General features: G+C 36.1%; 1 protein-coding gene across 9 annotated transcripts in view; it reads left to right on the top strand.

Annotated features, from left to right (window-relative positions):
- Positions 1-18,409, top strand: part of ERC1 (ELKS/RAB6-interacting/CAST family member 1) — a 559,355-nt gene that overhangs the window by 86,997 nt on the left and 453,949 nt on the right. For all 9 annotated transcript variants that reach the window (XM_047740148.1, XM_047740147.1, XM_047740146.1 and 6 more), the window contains one exon: positions 11,444-11,860. In XM_047740148.1, the coding sequence (XP_047596104.1) occupies positions 11,444-11,860 (417 nt within the window). The remainder of the gene's footprint in view (positions 1-11,443; positions 11,861-18,409) is intronic.

The raw sequence follows: 18,409 nt of genomic DNA, 5'->3' as shown, positions 1-18,409 counted from the left end.
AAAAGTTTTGATAAAATTTTAATTTTGGTTAAGTCCAGTGTGTCAGTTTTTAATTTTATCAAGTGTGCTTTCTAATATAGATGTCTAAATATATTTTACTTAAAAGTATTCAGTCAGGTGAAGTGGTGAAAGATTTTCTGGACTTACGTCTAAGTATTTGAATTCCAAATATGATGTGGTAAATATGGGTACAGGAATTAAATATTTGAAAACAATGGTAACAAATGTATTTATTGGGGTTTATATGATAGAATTGGTGAGAGTCAGCAAATTATTTTTCCTTTTTATACCCCACGAAGATTCCATCTGGTGCTCTTACTTGTTCTTAACAGCAATGCTAAATCATTAAGCAATCTTTTATACTGTCTGTTTACTACCCAAATTCATTTTTTTTTGTTTCTTCATTAAATTTTCAAGAAATTTCATTAATTTTTAAAGATTTCTTTTACCTATTCTATTTTATCCTATTTTTACAGAAGCATGTGTAAGAGTCTTAGTCACACCTTATTTGATGATTGCCATGGAGAATATTAAAGGATTGTGTACAATAAATATTTATATCTCAGTTACTTTTCAGAAAGATTTTTGATTTTATCTATAAAAGCTTTGTATTTCTGTTGTTGTTGTTGTTCATATTTATCCCCAGGTACCTTTTTGTTCTGAACAAGCTTCTCTCTCTCTCTCTCTTTTTAATTATACTTTTGAAAGATTTGTTTCTGTGTAGAGAAATGTGGTTAAGTTTTACATGTTGATGTTACATTTACCAGGTTGCTGAACTCTTGATACAGATGTCTTGTCTGTAATTTTTTTCTGAGTTTTTATCATATAATCCTGTATAATGACTGTTTCTTCTTTTCTGATTCTTTTTTTTTTTTTTTAAGATTTTATTTATTTATTTGTCAGAGAGAGCAAGGGAGAGACAGCGAGCACAGGCAGACAGAATGGCAGGCAGAGGCAGAGGGAGAAGCAGGTTCCCTGACGAGCAAGGAGCCCGATGCGGGACTCGATCCCAGGACGCTGGGATCACGACCTGAGCCGAAGGCAGCTGCTTAACCAACTGAGCCACCCAGGCGTCCCTTCTTTTCTGATTCTTATACCTTTCATTTCTGACTACACTTGTTCTTAGTATTTCTTTTTTTTTTTTTTTAAGATTTTATTTATTTATTTGACAGAGATCACAAGTAGGCAGAACAGCAGGCAGAGAGAGAGAGAGGGAAGCCCGCTGCCCACTGAGCAGAGAGCCTGATGCAGGGCTTGATCCCAGGACCCTGACATCATGACCCGAGCCGAAGGCAGAGGCTTCACCCACTGAGCCACCCAGGCACCACTGTTCTTGGTGTTTTTGTGGTAGACTATGGCAGTCTGTCAGTTGCCTAGTGTAGTCAGTTTCATTCTGATTTGTTTAATAGTTAGATTTGATTTTTTTGGTTAGATTTGATTTTTATAGGAAAGCACATTTAATAGAAATAAAGTATTGAGATAAGATGTGAATAATTTGGGTTCGTTTATTCTTTTTGAATGTTCTTTGTGTATGTTTTATGTTGTTTTCTCCAGAGAGAATTAATTATATACATAATTTTGTTGGGCTTCATCTCAATTAAAATTTTTTTTGGTGATAGTATATGTCAAAGTATTTTAAACAGTAGCACTGTGCATGAATGCTTTTCTTTAAGGCTCTAAGGTCATGATCTCTTTGTACTCTTAGTATCAGTCTTCCTTGCTTCTTCTCTTTCGCTGGAGAACGTGGGGGAGGGAGAAAGAAATTCTATAGTTTCTGATAAGCTGTGGGCACACAGTGACTTCAGTGTTGACATAGCTCTGTGGGACACAGACATCAGCCCCTGGCAGCTTTACGTTGTGTGCTGCAGCTGAATGTCAGCAGGGACTCCCTTCAGATTGCTAAGCTTCTTGCTTCCTGTGTGTATTCATTCAGCAAAATTTACTCCCCAAAGCAGCATTGGCAAGATTAGCTGTTATCGCTCTCATAGCTGATGCATATCACCTAACTCTTTGTTCTTTATTTTTCCTTCTTTTTGATTCACATACCAGTGTTTCAGTGACTAAGTTTGGGGATTGTGTTAACCTCATTTACCTTTGTTGCAGGTGTTTGCAACTTTTGGGTTGTAGAAAATGAAGAAAGAAGTGAATTTGATACTTGAAATGCTGCTGGAATGAACAGTATCTTTCTGGTAGCTTGTAGTTCTGCCACTGCAATTGTTAACTGCTGAGTGTTCTCAAGTTAAACATTTATGGAAATGGTTGTGGTAGGATCCTTTTGCTGGTGGATTTTACTTTTGAGGTGTTGGGTTTGTTTGTTTTAAGTTATTTGGATGTTATTTATAATGAGATGAATCTCTTCAATCTTGGTATTGCTTATTAGCATGATAGTTTTACCTTTTTAATTTCTGGTTTGGGGTTCTATCCTTTCTATACTTCTTTTACCAATTCCTTCTTCCCTTTTTCTGTCTTTCTTTCAGTTGGGGGAGTCAGAACAGGCTTTCTAGAGGACATAATGCCTGAGTTAAGAGTGAAAGGACAAGTAGGATTTAACTGAGAGTGATAGAGGGAAAGGGCAGAGACTGCATAAATAGAGGTGAAGGGGTAGATTATAGTATGGCAATTTGGGTAACTAAAACTAATTTGGAATTTCTAGGACTTGTAGTAAAAGTGGTTTATTGTTACTTGAATTGTTGATTATCTCTATGAGGCCATAAAATATAAAATGTACAGTTGACCTTTGAGGAACTTGGGCGTTAGGGGCACTGTTCCCTATACTGTTGAAAATCTGCATATAACTTTCGACTTCCCCCCAGATTAACTATTAATAGCATACTCTTGATTACTGATTATATAAACAACACATATTTTGTATATGTATTATATACTGTATTCTTTTTTTTTTTTTTAAGATTTTATTTATTTATTTGACAGAGAGAGATCACAAGCAGGCAGAGAGGCAGGCAGAGAGAGAGGAGGAAGCAGGCTCCCTGCTGAGCAGAGAGCCCGATGCGGGACTCGATCCCAGGACCCTGAGATCATGACCTGAGCCAAAGGCAGCGGCTTAACCCACTGAGCCACCCAGGCGCCCCTATACTGTATTCTTATAATAAAGCAAGCTAGAGAAAAGAAAATGTTATTAAGAAAGTCATGAGGGGGAGCCTGGGTGGCTCAGTTGTTAAGCATCTGTCTTCTGCTCAGGTCATGGTCCAGGGTCCTGGGATGGAGGCCCACTTCAGGCTTCCTGCTCGACAGGAAGCCTGCTTCTCCCTCTCCTACTCCCCCTGCTTGTGTTCTCTCTCTCTCTGTGTCAAATAAATAAATAAATAAGATTTTTTTTTTTTTTTTTTTTTAAAGATCATGAGGAAGGGGCGCCTGGGTGGCTCATTTGGTTAAGTGCCTACTTTCTGTTCAGTCTTGGGATTGAGTCCACATCAGGCCCCCGCTCAGTGGAGCCTGCTTCTCCCTCTCTCTCTGCTGCTCCCCTAGCTTGTGCTCTTACTTTCTGTCAAGTAAATAAATAAAATCTTTAAAAAAATGCCCCTGAAACAAATAATACATTGTATGTTAATTTTTTTAAATTAAAAAAAAAAGAAAATGTGGTTACAGTTATAGTACTATACTCTTTATTGAAAAAAAAATCTTTGTGTAAGTGGACCCATGCTGTTCAAACCCATGTTGTTCATTCATGAGGGTCAACTGTATTTTGACCTTAGGGTTTCCCTATTTTGATAGCATTTTCATTTATTCTTTAACTTCCATTCTGGGTTGTACTAGCATAAAGATAGATATTATATTTCCTGGATTCAAGAGCGGAGAGTAGCTGCTAGAATTCTGGTATAATTGCTTGTTCATTTTCTTGACTCTTTGTCTTTTTTAGAGGATAATCAACTCAAATTAGAGGGTGAGAATGTTAAATAATTTTAATTTTTCTTTTTTTTTTTTTTTAAGATTTTGTTTATTTATTTGACAGAGAGAGAGAGAGAGAGAGAAAACACGAGCAGGGTGAGTGAGAGAGGGAGAAGCAGGCTTCCCATTGAGCAGGAAGCCTGATGTGGGCCTCTATTCCAGGACCTTGGGATCATGACCCAAGCCGAAGGCAGATGGTTAAGGACTAAGGCACCCAGGCGCCCGATAATTTTAATTTTTCCATTTGAATTCTGTGTGGTTGTTTCTTGCATTGGAGTGTGTCTCTTGCTGATGTTTAGATTAGTCTGAGAACTTGATTTTAGTTTAATATTTGCTGCACAGAAAATAAATCCTTGTCATCAACTGTGAAAGAATAGTAAACTGATGATTAAGAAATGAATTACCTTAGAGGCACTTCCACTGTTTCAGTTTCTGAGACTCAGACTGATTAAATTACTCACCAAGTTCCTTCTAAAATGATAGAAATTAGAATACTTTCTTTTCATATTAAAGATTCATGAGTCTAGCTCAAGTGATCTCTAATAGATTCCAGACTTTATCTGAATATATTGCATGTAGAAGAAGTGCTTTACATGTGTGTTTCCCATTTCTCTCTTGAATATTGTTCTTTCTTTCTTTCTTTCTTTTTTTTTTTTTTTTAAGATTTTATTTATTTATTTGACACAGAGAGACAGAGTACGCACAAGCAGGGGGAGCAGTAGGCAGAGGGAGAGGGACAAGTATGCTCCACTGAGCAGAGATCCTGACATGGGGCTCGATCCCAGGACCCCAGGGTCATGACTTGAGCCAAAGGCAGCTGCACTTAACCAACTGAGCCACCCACGCGCCTCTTGAATATTGTTCTTAATTTACAATTTGTGATAGGGTATAGTGCTGGTGGGTGAGTGTATCTCTGTAACTATTATGTTTTATCATTTTCTAAGCTTTATTTTTGGACAAGAACTCTATGTGCTTTGTATAGTACTAAAAGTATAAAGTTCTTGTTGACTGTTGATTATCTGAAAATGCTTCTGTTTGCTTTGGATTGAACATGAATAAATTCAGGGATGGCTGGCTGGCTGAATCAGTGGAGCATGTGACTTTTGATCTTGGGGTGGTGGGTTCGAATGTCACATTGGGTGTAGAGGTTACTTAAAAAAAAAAAAAAAAAAAACACAAATAAATCCAGAGTATATAGTTAACATTTTTTGATAGGATTTTGTTTTGTATTTTGGATAGTTAGTATTTAAGATAGAATTTTTTTGTTGTAGTTGGTAAAGAACTAATTGTTACAGAAGATGAATAATTTATTGTATTATAGGGGAAAGATACAGCTTTCTAGGGAAATTTGCATGTACTATCTACTAGCTGTTTACTTTCAAAATAATTTTTCAAAATTTGTTTTGGTCATTCTTTCATCAAAAATTTATTGAGCACTAATTATACCAAGCACTGTGCTATGCCCCAGAGTAAAGAGATGACAGCCCCAACCAAGTCCTAGAAAATTTTTAATGAAGGCAGAAACAAAGAAATACATTTCAGATTAGTCTGGTAGGTGCTCTTGTTTAGGGATATAGTAAAATGACAGTACGGATCAGAACATCACATAGCCTGAGGAAGCTGTAAGCTTGACCCAGATGACTTCAGTAAGAATTATTATAAGCTCTTTTGCATCTTAGATGAATAAGGTTCCTTAATGTATACATTTATATGTTTCAGAAAAAACTGTTTTTAATTTAACATAATATAGTGCAATACTGGTACTTTTTCTAATGGATCATCTTGACAAATGGTGCATTGAGTTCTCCATGATGTATTGTTTTTAACGATGACCATTTTCTTGTATCTATAGTAGAGTAGTCTGCCCTTTGCATGGTTTTGCTTTCTGTGGTTTCAGTTACTGGTGGTCACTTATGGTCCAGAAGCAGACCTCATTTTCCTTCTGATTTACTATTAGAAGGTCACTGATAGCCTAACACTACCTCACAGTGCCTGCGTCATTCACCTTACTTCCGTCTGTCACGTAGACATTTTATCATCTCACATTATCATCAGAAGGTTGAGTACAGTACAACAAGATATTTTGACAGAGAGACCACATTCACATAACTATTATTACAGCATATTGTTAAAATTGTTCTATTTTAAGTTTTTTTGTTAATCTCTTACTATGATTAATTTATAAATTAAATTTTTATCATAGGTATGTATGTATTAGAAAAAACCTAGGATATAGAGGATTTGGTACTATCCATAGTTTTAGGCATCCACTGGGGGATCTTGGAACATATTCCCATGGAAAAGGTGGGGAGCAATACTGTATTTTTTCTTTTTTCCTAATTAAAAGTAGCTCTAGACTACAAAGTTCTGTCATTTTAGAAATCAGGATAAACTGGATCAAAGTGTTCTGTTGTTCCAAGAAACTAATGATTATATTTGGGAAGTTCTGCCTCACAGGAGCTTCTGATATTTATCCAAAAGATGTTGGTTGCTGTGATCTTTCATTGTTTTTGCAGATAGATGTGTTAATTTTCTAATTAAGTCATAGTCCCTGTCAGAGATTACGGTTGTTCACAGTATCCCATCATTTCATTGAGATACAGCTTGGTGTAATTATAGCACAGTCCTTGGAGTAAATTTTAAGCCATTACTTTTCCAGTCTTTCTAGATCAACTGAACGTCAGAGGGGAAAGTGGTAGACTAGCGAGTGTTGGTATAACATTTGGAATGTGAGAAGTGTGAGTTCATTTTGGAGAGTGTCATGAGCAGAATTCCCAAATAGAAGTTCTCCTAATGTCTTACCACTGAGATCTTCCCTCTAAATTCAATCTCTCTGTTTTTGGTTGATCACTGTGTAAGACACTGTAAATGTCTGTGAGATGTGCAGGTTTGCTCATTTTATTATCTGTATGAATATGCTGGAGAAGGAGTAGCCTGGCTTCTAGCCTGCTGCTTCTTCTCCCAAGAGAACTGGCAAGAATTTTTTTTTTTAAGTAAAGCTAGCTTGAATGTGGCCTAAAGTAGGAATGGTGATTCTTATTTCAATGGAGAAGATTGCTCTGTAGCTTTCTAGACTGCCAGTCAGACCATCATTTTGTATTTCCTAGGAAATATTTCATAGTAAAATGTGTGCAAGCAGAGCTGAAGAAGTAGACCTTACATTAGTAGTTAGTATACCAAAATGATAATTGCTATACTAGATATAAACACAAGTGGTAAAGTATATGTGAGACCAAAAGCTATTATGGTCAACGTCTGTTTCTCCTGACTTGAATAGTGATGAATGTCCAAAAAAAACGAGGAACAGTTGTACCTAGAAATCAGTTTCATTGTTGAGTTTAACTTCTGATATTTCTCTTTAGGATAAATTCACTCAGACTTTATCTGGGTTTTTTAATTTCTAGGGGTAAAGAAGGAAACTAGAATTGATCCTAGACTTCAGAGAATTAGCATTTTGACATATCTTTTTACTAAGGATTTTGAACTCTACAATTGTTAAGAATCTTTACAGAGTGATGCTGACAGTTAAATGCATTTAAAGAAATCCTGTTCCTGAATTAAAATATCTGATAATTCTGTTCTTGGTAAGAAAAAAGCAGTGCTTTTCAGAAGTTTGAAGATTATCAGAATTGAAAATTTACTACTTGCTAAGCATAATAGCAAAACCAGAAACTATGAAAGAAACAGTTTGTATGTTTGCACTAAATAAATGAATAAATTCTCTATAATACTCATCATAAACCTCATTAAAAGAAAAATGACAACCTTGGAAATAATATTTATAACATACACAGCAGGCGAAGGTTATTTATCCACTTAGGAAAATAACAAAATGGTCAAAGAATAAGAACAGATGAGTCACAAAGGAAGGACTGCAAGGTGCCAGTAGATATGTGGATACGTATTCAGCCATGCTTGTAATTGAAGAAATGCCAGTAAAAGAAAGAAAATACCCAGAGTTTTCAAATGTGTGGGAAATGGCCACTCCCGATATGGTTTGGTGTTAAGTTTAAATGTGTACAGACCCTTTTAGAAATAATTTTAAATATATATCAAAATTATAATTGCATATCCTCCAATTAAGCAATTCTACCTTTGAGAATTTATCCCTAGGAAAATTTGGATACATGTACAAAGACAAACATACGAAGGTACCAGTTGTAATAGTGCAAACTGAGAACCAACCCAAATGTTTATCAGTAGTCATAAATAAATTATTTCCATATCCATACATTGGAATTTTATGGCAGGCATCATCTTTCCTCATTTTCTTTATTGTTATAAAATACACCTTACATTTACCGTCTTTTTTTTTTTTTTAAGTTTTTATTTATTTGACAGAGAAAGTACAAACAAGGGGAGTGGCAGGCAGAGGGAGAGGGAGAAGCAGGCTCCCCACTGAGCAGGGAGCCTGGTGCGGGGCTCGATCCCAGGACTCTTGGGATCGTGACCCGAGCTGAAGGAAGACGCTTACCAACTGAGCCACCAGATGCCCCAAAACGTTTACCATCTTAACTATTTTGCAAGTTTACAGTTCAGTGGCATAAAGTACATTATGTTGTGTGAACATTACTACTATCCACCTCCAGAACTCTTTTCATCCTGTAAAATTGAATCTCCATACCCATTCAACAGTGACTCCCTATCCCTCTCCAACCCCCACTTTTTCCAGGCCCTGGCAGCCATTCTTCTACTTTCTGCATCTATGAATTTGACTACTCTAGATACTTCATGTAAGTGGAATCATATAATATTTGTCTTTTGTGACTGATTTATTTAGATTTCATCCATGTTGTACCATGCATCAGAATTTCATTCTTTTTTAAGTATAAAATATAAACTTCTTTAAAATTTAATTTTTGAGTGAGTAGAACATCTGTTCGAATTCAAGAGGATGGTTGGGAGGAGAGGAGATGGGATGCAATTGCTAATTGGGATGGGATTTCTCCAAGGGGTGATGGAAGTGTTCTAGAACTGATAGTGTTCCATGTACAACTTTTAATATGCTAAAAACGACTGAATTATATACTTAAAACAGTTGAACTTTATGGTATGTGAATTGTATTTCAGTAAGACTGTTACTAAAAAAAAAAAATCCAATGTCGGGACGCCTGGGTGGCTCAGTTGGTTGGACGACTGCCTTCGGCTCAGGTCATGATCCTGGAGTCCCTGCATCGAGTCCCACATCGGGCTCCCAGCTCCACGGGGAGTCTGCTTCTCCCTCTAACCTTCTCCTCACTCATGTTCTCTCTCACGGCCTCTCTCTCAATAAATAAGTAAAAATCTTTAAAAAAAATCCAACGTCAATTATATTATACTTCAAGTAAAAAAAATTGTAAGAGGAATACAATACATTTCTAGTAAAGTGTTCTTACAAGTTGTCCCTCAACTATTCTAGTTTTACTTTCTTTTTCTTTTTCTTTTTTTTTTAAATTAGAGAGAGGATGAGAGAGAGAGAAGGGCAGAGTGGGGAGAGAAACTCAAGCAGTCTCCATGGTCAGCACAGAGTTGGTTACAGGGCTTGATCTCATGACCCTGACTGAGATCATGACCTGAGGTGAAATCTAGAGTTGGATGCCCAACCAACTGAATCACCCAGGCACCCTCTAAAAAAAATTATTTCTTATGTGACTTTCCAGAAATATTTTTATTTTTTATGAATATTTTATTTATAGTAAATATTACTCCCTCCCTTTTAACAAAAGTGGTAGTAAATTGAACATAGATGGTATTCTATACCCAAGCAGACATCTCTGAAGTCTGTTTCTCTTGGTTTTAGATTAAAAGGTTTTTTTTTTTTTTTTGGTTTGTTTTTGTTTTTAAATTACAAAAGGATCACATGATTAGATAGTATAGAAAAGTATGAAGAAAAATGTAGAAGCTGTCCATACCTGAGATGGTCATTGGCAATTGCTTATATATCCTTTTAGACTTTTCTCTCCATGTTTAATATGCTCTTTTGAAAATTAGAATTGAGATCATCCTATACTTGGTATTGTGTAGTCAGCTTTTTTATACTTTAAACAATATATTGTGATCATAGTTTTTAATCAGTAAATATCTACATTGTGTGGACATTTCTCATTTACTGTAGCTCATCACCTGTTAATATCTATTTAGGTTGTTTCTGATTTTGTCACTATTATAAACAAGAATGAATATCTTTCTGTGTACACCTTTGTACCCTTGCCACACCATTTCTTTGAGATACTTATTACATTGCTATTTTGCAGTCTGCCAAAATCTTTTAACACCCTGTGTTTTAAAATATAAACTTACAAAGATTTCCATGGTACTGTTAACTCTGTGAAAAGAGGGTGCAGGTATTTAAATCCTTATTTATTTTTAAATATGAAGGATCTGAAATGCTGAAAGTGGCATTATGTCCAAAATTGCATAGCATTTAGTGTGAGAGCTGGCGCTAAAACTCATGTCTCTTATTGTGGGTTAGTGTTCTTTCCACTGTGGCATACTGCCAGTCCTTAAATATCTTCAATACAAGGAGTGATTTTGTTATTGTTGCTTCTTCATTTCTAAAAATATGATTCTAAAAATGTTAGTTATTGTTTAATATTATTTAATACTTATTTAATTTTTAATTTTATTTTTACTTTATTTTATTATTTTAAATGTAATTAATTTATATAAAACATACAATTAGTATTTTATTATTTATTTTATTTATCTAATTTAATATTTAATTATTTAATTATTAATTATTTAATATGTGAATTTAACTTCTTAATAGTCATTTTGTGTTTTGATATCCTTTGTATTTTTTGGTGAAATTTAAAAAAATTTTTCAATTTTTAAAATTTTAAAAAAATAATTAATTAATTGAAAAGATTTTATTTATTTATTTGACAGAGAGACAGTGAGAGAGGGAACACAAGCAAGGGGAGAGGGAGGGGGAAAGGGAGAAGCAGGCTTTTTGCTGAGCATGGAGCCCAGCACGGGGCTCAATCCCAGGACCCTGGATGATGACCTGAGCCAAAGGCAGGTGCTTAACCACCAAGCCACCCATCGGTCCTGAAACTTTTCATTTTTAATTAATTAATTTATTTGAGAGAGAGAGAGTGCATGAGCATGGGGGGAGAGACAGAGGGAGAGAGAATCTCAAGCAGACTGAGCCGAAATCAAGCATTGGATGCTCAACTGACTGAGCCAGACAGGCACTCTTTTTGATGAAACTTTTGTATGATGTGTTTGTATTCCTGTAGATTTCCCCTTTTTCTCCCCTCCCCTTTGGTTCTATGCAATACCTTCTATTGATTTTGAACAATATATTTTATTATGGCTCATGCAAAGTGAGGAGCTGTCCTACTTGTTTCCTGTTGGGAATGAACATATGTTAAATTACTGAGATTTTATAGATGATCACAATCATTTTTTTGGAGACAATGTAAAAAACCAGAATTTATTGAATTCAGGGTTCTCAGAGCCATGGTAGCTACTTTCTAACTTTCCCAGTCTGCTTTGTTTTTTCTTCTTGAAAGGGAAAGCTGATTTGGGGTTTTCTTTTTTGTCTTGCTTCTAGCACATGCAAATGACAATCCAGGCTCTTCAGGATGAATTGCGGATCCAGAGGGACCTGAACCAGCTGTTTCAGCAAGACAGTAGTGGTAGGACTGGTGAACCCTGTGTGGCAGAGCTGACTGAGGAGAACTTCCAGAGGCTACATGCTGAGCATGAGCGGCAGGCCAAAGAGCTGTTCCTTCTTCGAAAGACTTTGGAGGAAATGGAGCTGCGTATTGAGACTCAGAAGCAAACCCTAAATGCTCGGGATGAATCCATCAAGAAACTTCTGGAGATGTTGCAGAGCAAAGGACTTTCTGCTAAGGCTACTGAAGAAGACCATGAGAGAACAAGACGACTGGCAGAGGCAGAGATGCACGTCCACCACCTAGAAAGCCTTTTGGAGCAGAAGGAAAAAGAGAACAGTATGTTAAGAGAGGTGAGTGACCACTTTTTCCATCTTAAAACTTACTGATGGTCCTTTTTTCCCCTGATTAGTCAGCATCTTCGCTTTGATAAATTTACATGTTCTATTGAGTTAGTGGGAGAGAATTTCTTCTTTGTTATTTATGCTTCACTGATTTCTATTCTGATTTGCTCTCTTGCATGAGATGGCATTGATTGGTATGTACACTGGCTTGATGACTTTCTGTGTCTTTTTCCGCCTCTATTTGATTTCTGTAGACTCATTTTGTTGCTAGAGGGGCACAAAATTTTCTTTGTTACTTATCTCTTAATTTGTTCATAGAGACACACGCAACAAAACCAGAATCAGAGTACCTATTATTTAATTTTAGAATATTACTAAGAGAAAGTAAGTGGTTACCTCAGTTTAGGTGTGCTTATATAAATAGTCCTTGGCAGTAGTAATGGATGTTTGCCCTGTGGTTTCCATGGAAACTTGCCTTGTTGTAAAAGATGTGTAATAAAAATCTTTTGCTGCCATGGAAGCACAGTGAGAAAGAATGATATAGAGGCATACTGCAGCTATTTTTTATAGAGGAAACTCAGACTTCAGCTGACCACTGTGATTGTTGATAATTTTTCACTTTTCTAAGTAGTGAGTCATTTTGAGAAAGTATAAATGAATTTTAAAAAATTGACATATAATTCTCTATATGTGGTCAGAGACTTTAGCCATTTGAATGGGGAAAAAAAAAATCTCAGAAATGTGTTAGTGCCAGTCTGAATGAAGTATGAGGAAAGAAATTTTAAAAATGGACTATTCCCCAAACAGCAAAGTAACAACTTCAAAAGGATACTTCTAAATTTGAAGTTCTGTGACTTCTCCTTTTGTAAAAATTCTGAAATATTTATTTACAGTGAGGATATTTTATTTTTGATCAAGGGGAAATTCATTGTTTTTTTAGTATATGTGCTGCCGAAGCGAGCACTCATTGTTTTTTAAATACATGATTTTATTACACAATAAATTCACTGTAGATTATTGTAGTAAGGTTAGAAAATAGATTAGCAAAAATTTAAAACCCCAGGTGTCATTACCTAGCGATAACTGCTATGTATATGTTTCTAGTCATTTTTTTAAAGATTTTATTTATTTGAGAGAGAGAGAGAGAAGGAGAGAGAGAGAGCATGAGAGGAGAGAGGTCAGCGGGAGAAGCAGTCTCCCTGCTAAGCAGGGAGCCCGATGTGGGACTCGATCCTGGGACTTCAGAATCATGACCTGAGCTGAAGGCAGTTGCCCAACCAACTGAGCGACACAGGCGCCCCTGTAGTCATTTTTAGTATGTATATAGTCCTTCTACATTTCTTTCTCTGAAAAAGATAGAATACCAGGGGTGCCTGGTGGCTCAGTCGCTGGAACATCTGACTCTTGATTTCGGCTCAGGTCATGATCTCTGGGTTGTGTGATCGAGGGATTGAGCCTGTGTCCCTGGGCTCTGTGCTCACTGGGGAGTCTGCTTGGTATTCGCTCCCTCTACCCCTTCCCCTCTGTGCTCTTTCTCTCTCAAATAAATAAATAAGTAACTCTTAAAAAAAAGTTAGAATACTATCCATTAGTATTGTCTAATACAGCTTTCTGTGATGATGGAAACGTTCTGTATCTGCTCTGTTTGTTATGGTAGCCACTAGTTACATGTGCTTGTTGAGCCCTTGAAATGTGTTGACCGAGGACCTGAATTTTAAATTCTATTTAAATATAATTAATCCAGAATTAAGTTTAGTTAATCAGATGTAAAGTGGCTGCTGTATTAGTGCAGGTATGCTTAATGCAGTGTTGCTGGCTTATCTTAATAATTTGTTTTGACCACTTTTCTTTTGTTAGGTACCTGGAGAGTATTGTAATTTCTGATGAATTTATTAAAGTTCCATTGCATTTATTTGAATACTTTTTACCACTGAAAATTTTATTTTCATATTAATTTTTCAGTATTATAAAACTGTGCTTCACTGAATATCCTTAACCATATATCTCAATACATTGACTTTTATGTTTAGGATACATTTCTAGAAATGAATTTGCTCAAAGTGTGTGCACATTTTGAAACTGAGTACTCTTATCTTCCAGAGTGATTACACCAGCTTATCTTCCCAGCAGCATCTAATGTGTTCTTACGATTAATGGGCAACTATGTACACGTTATTCTCTTCAGATTATCAGAATGTAATATTTTAGAAAATTGTTAACCAAGTGTTTTGTCAAGGAACATCCTGAGTTTGTTTCAGTTTGCTTTCAATTTACTTTACTTTATGACCTGACCATAGAACATGGTTAGAGAAGTTGTGGTAATCTTATACATCATGCAACAGCAGTATCATGAATTTTGAATGTTAGGTTTGTTTTTTTTTTTAAAGATTTTACTTATTTATTTGACAGACAGGGAGAGATCACAGTAGGCAGAGAGGCAAGCAGAGAGAGAGAGGAAGAAGCAGGCTCCCCGTTGAGCAGAGAGCCCGACGCGGGGCTCGATCCCAGGACCCCGGGATCATAACCTGAGCTGAAGGCAGAGGCTCAACCCACTGAGCCACCCAGGCGCCCCTTGAATGTTAGGTTTTTAAGGCTTCTCTTCTGAATATTTCGACCAGTGCATATTTATTTATTTAAAAAATTTTTAAATTGAAGTAGAGTTGACATGCATTGTTAGGTTGTTTTTAGGTGTACAGTATGGTGATGAGACAGGTCTATACGTAATGTGCTTTGCTCACCACAGTATTTGCTGCCATTTGTCACCATACAATGCTATTACAATACCATTGACTATATTTCCTCGCTGTACCTTTTATTCTTGTTACTTATTCATTCCATAACTGGAAGCCTGTATCTCCCACTCCCCTTTACCCATTTTGCCCACCCTCCCAACCCATCTCCCCTTTTGTTCTCTATATTTATAGGACTGTTTCTGGTTCTTGTTTTTTCATTTATTTTGTTTTTTAGGTTCCATGAATAAGTAAAGTCATGTGATATTTGTCTTTGTCTCACTTATTTCATTTAGCATAATGCCCTCTAGGTTCATCCATGTTGTCATAAGTGGCAAGACCTTACTCTTTTTTATTATGCCTATTTAATTTTGAATTTTGAAGTTAAAAGTAATGAATAGTGAAGGACTGTGAAAAGCCACACTGTTATTCTGGTAGAGAACCATTAAAAACATGGTGAATTTGAAAAACTCATAGAAAAAAATAAGAATTTAAGAATGATTTTTCAAATAACAAGCTCTACAAATATTAAGTCCAACTTATGTACATAATATGGAAAGAAATGTAGGCCTTGTCAGTCATACCAACACACAATTCCAGTTGCCATTAGTAACAGCATTCTTTTATAGGCGACACAGTCATAGGAATTAAAATTACTCAAGAGCAAGTGGAAATGATTGCTTCAGAAACAAAAAGACTTATTTACTTAGAGAGAATGAGCAAGCATGAGTTAGGGGGGCCAGAGGGAGAGAAGCAGACTCCCTGCTGAGCATGAAGCCCTGAGTGGGGCTTTATCTCATAACCCTGAGATTCACATGAGTGATATCAAGAGCTGGGTGCCTAACCAGCTAAGCCAGCCAGGTGTCCCTGGAACCAAATGTCAAAAAAAAAAAAAGTTTAGAGTTTTTGTTTTCTCTGTTTCTCCTATTTACCTTTAGGACTTAGACTAAATTTCAGTTCTTTTGTGTTTTCCTTGTGCAGCTTTATACATATATGTAGATTAATGATATTATAGTATATTTATATTTACATGTATATATCTTCATCATTCACTTAATTTTTTGCATCAAAGATGCATTTTCTATTTTTTATTTATTTTATTTTAAAGAATTTATTCATTTATTTGACAGAGAGTGACACAGCGGGAGTGGGAACTCAGGCAGGGGAAGCAGGAGAGGGAGAAGCAGGCTTTCTGCTGAGCAGAGAGCCCGATGTAGGGCTTGATCCCAGAACCCTGAGATCATGACCTGAGCTGAAGGCAGATGCTTAATGACTGAGCCAGCCACCCAGGCATCCCAAAGATACATTTAAAAAAAAAATATTTTATTTTATTTTATTCTTTTTGAGAGAGAGACTGCGAGCTGGGGGTTGGTAGGGTGGAGGAGCAGAAGGAGAGAGAGAGAATCTTAAGCAGGCTCCAAGCCCAGCACAGAGCCGGACACAAGACTCAGTCTCGTGACCTTGAGATCGTGACCTGAGTTGAAATAAAAAATTGGTCACTTAACCAACTAAGTCACCCAGGTGCCCCTAAATATTTTATTTTTAAGTACTCTCTACACCCAATATGTGGCTGAACCCACAACCCTGAGATCAAGAATCCCATGCTCCTCTTACTGAGCCAGCCAGGTGCTCCCAAAGATACATTTTTTTCTTAAAGTTTATTTTGAAGATTTGTTTATTTATTTGAGAGAAAGAGAGCGTGTGTGTGCACACATGCACACATCATGTGGGGGAGGGGCAGAGGGAGAGGGAAAGGGAGAGAATCCTCAAGCAGACTTCCTGCTGAGTGGGAAACCCAACCTGGGGCTCAGTCTCACAACCCTGAGATCATGACCTGAGCTGAATTCAAGAGTCGTAGGCTTAAGGACTGAGCCAAGCAGGTGCCCCACCAAAGATACATGTTTTTAAAAAATCTTTATTTTGCCAGTGTCTAACAAATACACAGTGGATACTTGAGAAATGTTAGTTGAGTAAGTTGAAGTGCAGGAAAAAATTTAAACCTGGAACTTATATATAGGATACCATTTTGAGTTTTTTTCCCCCTGGTGTGACCACTGGGTACTAAAACCTGATGAAGGTTTGAAAACAAGTTAAGCCCCAAAGTTAGTTTTACTTCTGAGTTCAGTTATACATATTATAAATAAAATATTAGCAGATAGAATCAGCAATATGATAAAATGATAAATAAAAGTGATAAATAAAAATGATACTCTGATCAGAAGGCATTTATTCCAGGAATGGCAGAATGACTCATACATAGTTATAGTTTGTATTAGGTAAAAGGAAAAGAGAACCTTGTGGTATTTGGTGGCTGTCTCAAAGATATTAGATAAAATGTTACAGATATTTTCATTGAAAATGGAACAAAATGAACTAAAAATAAAGATTGAATGTTACTTTATGGTAAGATTTAAATAAATAATAACATAATAAATGTATATTATAAACATACTTGAAACTAATAGCCAGCATCCAGCTTACTGTGACATACTAGAAATGCCCATTGACAGGCTCTCTGCTCAGCAGGGAGCCTGCTTCCTCCTCTCTCTCTGCCTGCCTCTCTGCCTGCTTGTGATCTCTCTGTCAAATAAATAAATAAAATCTTTAAAAAAAAAAACAAAAAAAAAGAAATGCCCATTGAAGTTAGAAAGAGGTCAGAGATGGTTGTGTTTGTTCATCAGTATTTAACATTATTTTGGAAGTGTTAGGTGGTGCAATTAGATAAGAAAATGGAATAAATAATATCATTAATGGTAATGGAAAGGAAATGGCTACATTTTCATTACAGTATCTATGGGAATAGTAATATAAAGATGTTACTTTACCCTAAATCTGTAAATTTAATGTAATCACAATGGGAATGATTTTGAAAGATGCCCTACTGATGTAGTGCAGGAACACTTGCTTAAACAGATCATGATGCATGTATTTGAAACCCTGTGTTATTAAAATGTGTGGTATTGGCACAGCAATAGATAGCTAAATCAATGAAACAGAATAGAATTCAGAAATAATGTAGTTTTCAGTACATGATGGATGTTTTGAAATAGTGGCCATCCATTTGGAAAACAATTACATCATGATATCAAATTCTGGATGAAATAAAGAGCTACTGTTTTTTTTTTTTTTTAAATAAAAATACTAGAAGAAAATATAAGTAAAAAACTTTCAGTACAATCTTGAGATAGGAAAGAATCTTTCATTGCCATAGCGGAAACCTTAAAGAATTAAATTTGTGTAAATTAGAAAATACAGTTAACAAAAGTTAAAATGATAATTTGGGGTAAAGCTTTGTAATATATGGCTAGACTAACACAGAAAGATTGCTTCTAAAGCAGTAAGAGGCTCAAGGCCCTTGGTACCACCTTTCCTTTCTCATTTATTCTGTTGAGCCTCTGATATGATCCTGGGATAGTCATGGGTTATCCATTTTTCATGTCAGCATATGTGGTCTCGGCCCTCCTAGAATTTAGAGATCTGATGGGAGACAGTAAACTGATAATTACAAAATAAACTACATGATTGGGTGGTGTCTAATTATGTTGGGGGAGGGGATTTCTGTAAACAGGATAAGCATCTTTGAGGAGGTGCTCCTTAAGAGAGATCTGAAGAAAAATAAGGAGAAAATCTTGTTGAGCATTTGGATAAAATCATTTCCTGAAGAAAGGTTAACAGTTTCAAAAGGCCTGATGGGAAGGAATTTGAGGGAACAACAAGATGGCTAGAGGGCAAAAGTAAATTGTATAAGGTGAAGGCTGGCATCAGATGACAGGTTGAGAGGTAGCTAGGACCAAATACATTCGTTTCGTTCATCAGATATTTACTGGGC

This window comes from Lutra lutra, chromosome 8 (assembly GCF_902655055.1).
Source record: "Lutra lutra chromosome 8, mLutLut1.2, whole genome shotgun sequence".
Classification (NCBI taxonomy): Eukaryota; Metazoa; Chordata; class Mammalia; order Carnivora; family Mustelidae; genus Lutra; species Lutra lutra.
The sequence above is the reverse complement of the archived record's forward strand: the minus strand, read 5'-3'. Positions and strand labels throughout refer to the sequence as shown.